Source organism: Oxyura jamaicensis (genome assembly GCF_011077185.1).
Source record: "Oxyura jamaicensis isolate SHBP4307 breed ruddy duck chromosome 13 unlocalized genomic scaffold, BPBGC_Ojam_1.0 oxy13_random_OJ71761, whole genome shotgun sequence".
NCBI classification, from domain to species: domain Eukaryota; kingdom Metazoa; phylum Chordata; class Aves; order Anseriformes; family Anatidae; genus Oxyura; species Oxyura jamaicensis.
Genome location: NW_023304316.1, coordinates 84,394 through 90,724, shown reverse-complemented (window position 1 = coordinate 90,724; position 6,331 = coordinate 84,394). Strand labels below are relative to the sequence as shown.

The window sequence follows — 6,331 nt, the reverse complement described above, 5'->3', positions numbered from 1 at the left end:
CAACTTTTTTTTTTTTTTTTTTTTTTTTTTAAATTTCCCCCTCTCTCCTCCAGCTCTGTAATTTATGACGGTATTCAGAAACACAGTTTGCGGAAAGACCCGGCTTTTCTACTCATTGAGCACATCCAATTCCTTGGAAGCGGACCATTGGGGGGGGAGGCAAAAGTCCCTCCACCCCTTAAAAGGAGACGGAACACGGGTGAGGCCTGGGGGGCGCTGAGCGGGGTCCCGGGGGAGAGCGATGGGGGGCGCTCCCCGACGGGGCGCCCTGACCTCTTCTAGGGCGGGGAGGGAGGGAAAAAAGGATGGAGGGAGGGCTGGGGGCCGAACCCCCGGCCGGGGGGATGTGTGCGGCATGCCCCCCCCCGCTGACGTCACCGCACCGACGTTTTGGGGTGGGAGGCAGAGAGGCGCGGAGGCTCTGCGCAGAGGCTGGGTCCTGGTGGCCGCGCTGCTACGGGGAGTTGCCGTTGGAGGGGGGCCCGGCAGCGGCACGGCTAGAGAGCACCCGCGGAGGTAAAGGGAGCCGGGAGGGCAGGGAAATTATCTTTTTCCATCTTCCTTCCTCGGAGGGGGCCCCCTCCGGAGGATGCTGCCGGGCGGTTTTGCCGGGCAGCGGCGGTTTTCTAGGATGGGGAGGTGGATGTGGGCTGGGGGGCTGTCCTTATGGGGAGGGTATGGGATTTGTTTGGGGGGGATGTGTGGGCCAGGAGAAGCGGGGTGGCCGTCGGAGAAACGCTGTGTGTGAACGGGCCTGGCTCTCAGCACCCCGCTTTGTTGTGGAGTCCCGCTCTCTCCCTTGTCAGGGCGGGTTCAGGGGCCGGGGCCGCCGTCGGGGAACGCGGCCAACCGGAGAGCCGCACAGGGATGCTCGGCACCCGTCCGATGGGGTGGGTGGGTTCCTGCCCGATGGGGGCCCCGGCTGACGGCTCTGTCACTCTCTCCCCCCCCCTTTCTCCCCGGGCGGCCGCAGCTGGAGCAGAGCAGCCCCTCCGGCACCGAGGAGATGGCTATGAGCCCGCTGCCTGGCCCCACGGACATCCTGCTACCATTGCCATCCAGCGTGTACTTGCCGGACCCCATGAGCCAGCCGCGGGCCAGCCACGCCGCCGTGAAGCCCAACCAGGTGGGGCAGGTGATCCTCTACGGCATCCCCATCGTGTCCCTGGTGATCGACAGGCAGGAGCGGCTGTGCCTGGCGCAGATCTCCAACACGCTGCTCAAGAACTTCAGCTACAACGAGATTCACAACCGGCGGGTGGCCCTGGGTATCACCTGCGTGCAGTGCACGCCGGTGCAGCTGGAGATCCTGCGGCGGGCCAGGGCTATGCCCATCTCCTCCCGCCGCTGCGGCATGATAACCAAGCGGGAGGCTGAGCGGCTCTGCAAGTCCTTCCTGGGGGAGAACCGGCCGCCCAAACTGCCGGACAACTTCGCCTTCGACGTGTCGCACGAGTGTGCATGGGGCTGCCGGGGCAGCTTCATCCCGTCCCACTACAACAGCTCCCGCGCCAAGTGCATCAAATGCAGCTACTGCAGCATGTACTTCTCCCCCAATAAGTTCATCTTCCACTCACACCGCACCCCTGACGCCAAGTACACGCAGCCTGACGCCGCCAACTTCAACTCGTGGCGCCGCCACCTCAAGCTCACTGACAAGAGCCCCCAGGACGAGCTGGTCTTCGCCTGGGAGGACGTCAAGGCCATGTTCAACGGCGGCAGCCGCAAGCGGGCCCTGCCACCGGTCCCCCCGGCCCCTGCCACCACCGCCACCCCCTGCCACCCGCTGGGCTCGGTGAAGGCGGCGGCCACCGTGGTGGGTGGGGGGCTGCTGAGCCCCCACCTGCTGGCCGCTCCTCCGGAGCTGCACCAGAAGCGGCTCCGCTTCGAGGAGGATGACGAGCTGCAGGAGGCGGCGGCGGTGCACGGCAGAAGGAGCCCACGGAGCTACCCAGTCATCCCGGTGCCCAGCAAGGATTCCTTCGGCGGTGTGCTGCACAAATTCCCTGCCTGCGGGGGGCTCTTCCCGCACCCCTACGGCTTCCCCGTCGCCGCCTTCGGGCTGTGCCACAAGAAGGAGGGGGGCATTGGGGCCGAGACCCTCGGCGGGGGGCACAAGGCTGGCGGAGGGGCGTCAGGCGGGGGGCTCTCGGGGCTCTTCTGGCCTGGCAGGAAGGATGCCGCCTTCTACCCGCCCTTCTGCACGTTCTGGCCGCCCCGCACGCCCACCGGCCTGCCGGTGCCCACCTACCTGCAGCCGCCGCCGCAGCCCCCCGGCGCTTTGGGCTGCTCGCTGGGCGACGGCACCAGGCTGCTCCGCCAGGCCTTTCTGGACCTCTTGGAGCCCGGCGGCGAGCCGGGAGCCCCGGGGCTGGCTGCGGCCTCCGCCGCCTCCCCACAAGCCGCCGCCGCGGTGCGGGACCCGCTCTTCGAGTCGGCCCCTGGCGGAGGCGGCGGCGTGGAGCCGGCCTCGCCCGCAGCCTCGGAAGGGGGCAGCGGGGGGGGCAGCCGGCTCCCCTCGCACCCCCCGCACCTGCTGGAAGCCGCGGGGGGTGACCGCAAGTCGGGTGGTGGCGGCGGTGGGTACCACCACTCCAGCGCTTTCCGCCCGGTAGGCGGCAAGGAGGACTCGGAGAGCCTGGCCAAGCTTCACGGCGGCGGTCCGCATCGCCCCGCCTCGCCGCTGCAGCTCCTGCTGCCGCCCCTGCCGCCCCTCGAGGGGGGGGGCTGTGACCAGCACCCGAACCCCCCGCCCCCATACCACCTCCTCTCCCCCGGCGGCACCAGCTGCAGCTTCGCCAGCGAGGACAGCAGCGAGGAGGAGGAGGCCGAGGAGGATGAGCCCGAGGTGGACGTCGAGGGGCACAAGCCCCCCAAGGAGCAGGAGGACGGAGAGGAGGAGGAGGAGGCTGATCACCTGGCAGCCTCCAGTCACTTCTTGCTCACCTGGGGTGCACTGGAGAAGGGTGGCCGGGATCGCCCAACTGCTGCCACCCCCTTCACCCGGCCACCTGTCGAGGAGAAGCCAGGCGAAGGCCAGGTCCCACCGCAGCCACCTCCCAGGCATCCCAAGGCCAGCAGTGGCAGCAGCAGCAGCCCGGCACACCACCCATCACTGGAGGAGCAGCTCTCCTACAAAGATGTAAATGGCCCCTTCAGGCTTCATCCTGAGTGGGCTGCGTAGCAGAGGGGCGGCTGTATGGGCTCCCCCACCATGTGCCAGGCTGCCATGGGGCCTGGTGCAGTGGCAGGGCCACCCTGTGTCTCCACCCCAAAACCAACCCACTGCAGCCCCTCATTCTGCTCCCTGGCACCAAGCTGATTTGAGGCGGCAAGTGCCTCACAATGTGCCCAGCACACTGGGCCCAGCCCAGTCCAGCCCTGGAGGCTTAAAAAGAGCAGATTTATTCAGTTGTTGTCTCAGTGTAGCACATGGCCATGAGGTACATGGCTGTTAGTGTCTCACACCACAAGGTCTTCCGTGGTCATTGCAAAATGGCACACCCTTTCATCCCAGGTTAACACTTGGGAGAAAATAATCCAGGCCCAATCTTAGCCCCTCGCCCACCCCGCATGCACCTGGGAGGTTGCCCACAAGTTTCCAGGGGGACACATATTCCTTCCCGAAAGGCAGTTGTGAAAGAGAACATGGTGGGATCCCCCAAAACGTTGTTCCCATGGGTGCTCTTCTTGTGCTTGCTCTTGGTAATCTGCCCGAGACTGCATATCTGCTCCTAATTGTTTTCAGTATTGATTTTGTGCGTTTTGCTCTTTTCCGTTTTTCTAGAATCAGAAAAGCAAGGAGAGTAATCAAGTCATATTGCCCACAAAAGAGGATAACTTCTCAGGTGAGTACAGGCATAGGTCTGCCCGCTTGCCATAAAGTGTGGGAATTCGCAGTTGCATGTCTTGTGTGGGTTTGTTCTCTGTCCCTCAATTTAAACAATAATAAATCACTTCCATGATCTCAATTAAAAAAAATCAGTTAAACATTCTAATAGTCTCCCTGCGGTGGTAATTTAACACTATATTAATTCCTATCCAAAACGCATCTCTGTGCATGCTGAATATACCAATATCACAGAATCACAGAATCACAGAATTTCTAGGTTGGAAGAGACCTCAACATCATCGAGTCCAACCTCTAACCTAACACTAACAGTCCCCACTAAACCATATCCCTAAGCTCTACATCTAAACGTCTTTTGAAGACTTCCAGGGATGGTGACTCCACCACCTCCCTGGGCAGCCTGTTCCAATGCCTAACAACCCTTTCAGTAAAGAAGCTCTTCCTAACATCTGACCTAAAACTCCCCTGGCGCAACTTTAGCCCATTCCCCCTCGTCCTGTCACCAGGCACGTGGGAGAACAGGCCAACCCCCACTTCTCTACAGCCTCCTTTAAGGTATCTGTAGAGAGCGATAAGGTCGCCCCTGAGCCTCCTCTTCTCCAGGCTGAATAAGCCCAGCTCCTTCAGCCGCTCCTCGTAGGACTTGTTCTCCAGGCCCCTCACCAGCTTCGTCGCCCTTCTTTGGACCCGCTCAAGCACCTCGATGTCCTTCTTGTAGCGAGGGGCCCAAAACTGAACACAGTACTCGAGGTGCGGCCTCACCAGAGCCGAGTACAGGGGGACGATCACCTCCCTAGCCCTGCTGGTCACACTATTTCTGATACAAGCCAGGATGCCGTTGGCCTTCTTGGCCACCTGAGCACACTGCTGGCTCATATTCAGCCGACTGTCCACTATCACTCCCAGGTCCTTCTCCGCCTGGCAGCTCTCCAACCACTCATCTCCCAGCCTGTAGCTCTGCTTGGGGTTATTACGCCCCAGGTGCAGGACCCGGCACTTGGCCTTGTTAAACTTCATGCAGTTGACCTCAGCCCATCGGTGCAGCCTATCCAGATCCTCCTGCAGAGCCTTCCTACCCTCGAGCAGATCGACACACGCACCTAACTTGGTGTCATCTGCAAACTTACTGAGGGTGCACTCAATGCCCTTGTCCAGATCATCGATGAAGATGTTAAAGAGGACCGGCCCCAGCACCGAGCCCTGGGGGACGCCACTAGTGACTGGCCTCCAACTGGATTTGACTCCATTTACCACAACTCTCTGGGCCCGGCTATCCAGCCAGTTTCTAACCCAACGAAGCGTGCGCCAGTCCAAGCCAAGAGCAGCCAGTTTCTTGAGGAGAATGCTGTGGGAGACGGTGTCAAAAGCCTTGCTGAAGTCAAGGTAGACCACATCCACAGCCTTTCCCTCGTCCACCCAGCGCGACACTTTGTCATAGAAGGAGATCAGGTTCGTCAAGCAGGACCTGCCTTCCATAAACCCATGCTGACTGGGCCTGATCGCCTGCTTGCCCTTCAAGTGCCGCATGATGACTCCCAAGAGGATCTGCTCCATGAGCTTCCCTGGTACTGAGGTCAAACTGACAGGCCTGTAGTTCCCCGGGTCAGCCCTCCGGCCCTTCTTGTAGATGGGCGTCACATTCGCTAGCCGCCAGTCAGCTGGGACCTCCCCCGATAGCCAGGACTGCTGATAAATATGTATTTACTTTTTTTCTGGATTCTGATACTCATTCTGGTTTGCCATTTCTGGCTGGCAAAAGTATTTTAAGCACTGCCTTTTGTTTGAATTTCAGATAAGAACAAGGAGCATAATTTTTTCATCACAGATTCAGAACCTTCAGGAGGAGACTTCTGGAGAGATATAGCAGGTAGGCTCAGAAGATGGTAGAGGATAAAGAGACAGAGACTTAAATTCATAATCAAATGTCTGAATATTTAGTACAAGGGTAAAGATAAAATCAATTGCAAGCAGATATAACTGAGAAAAATGCAAATAGGTGGAAAGCAGTGACATTAATAGGAATAAGATTATTAATTGCTGGGCATATTTCAGCAGAAATTTCAGAAATGTATCAGGTTACACAATGAAACAGGCTGGAAAAGCATAAACTGACAATAATTGAAATGTTCTCTTTGAAACCTTCCATTAAAAAGGATCACAGCTTATTGCTTTTAATATCTGTCAGAAAGACATTAAAGGTGTTTTATGACATCTATGCCAACATTTATATTATCTCCATGATAATGATCTCTACACAAAATGTATAATACATTTACAAAACTTACATTATACAAATTAAATGAAACCACCTTTTACTGATTGCTAAATGTCTCCAAGGGGGTTGGGAAAGACGTGATTAGAAGTTTTGATACTAAGTTGTCTATTGCAGTGTCTTAAGGAGAGGGTTTTGTTTCTTGGGAAAAAGGAATCTAATTTTCCATTTATGTAATGCAAACTGCCTTGTCTTTGACTATTCACGGT

The 6,331-nt window shown here is 58.1% G+C and overlaps 1 protein-coding gene across 2 annotated transcripts in view; it reads left to right on the top strand.

Moving 5' to 3' along the window:
• Positions 1 to 341: 341 nt before the first annotated feature.
• Positions 342 to 6,331, top strand: part of LOC118157874 (SKI family transcriptional corepressor 2-like) — a 30,208-nt gene continuing 24,218 nt past the window's right edge. The window contains exons 1-4 of one of the 2 annotated variants that reach the window (XM_035312372.1): positions 342 to 516; positions 974 to 3,142; positions 3,788 to 3,848; positions 5,643 to 6,097. In XM_035312372.1, coding sequence (XP_035168263.1) covers positions 1,007 to 3,142; positions 3,788 to 3,848; positions 5,643 to 5,737 — 2,292 coding nt within the window. In that variant the 5' untranslated portion in view covers positions 342 to 516; positions 974 to 1,006 and the 3' untranslated portion in view covers positions 5,738 to 6,097. Of the gene's footprint in view, positions 517 to 698; positions 3,143 to 3,787; positions 3,849 to 5,642; positions 6,098 to 6,331 lie in introns of those variants that run through there. The other variant, XM_035312373.1, reaches the window with a different exon arrangement.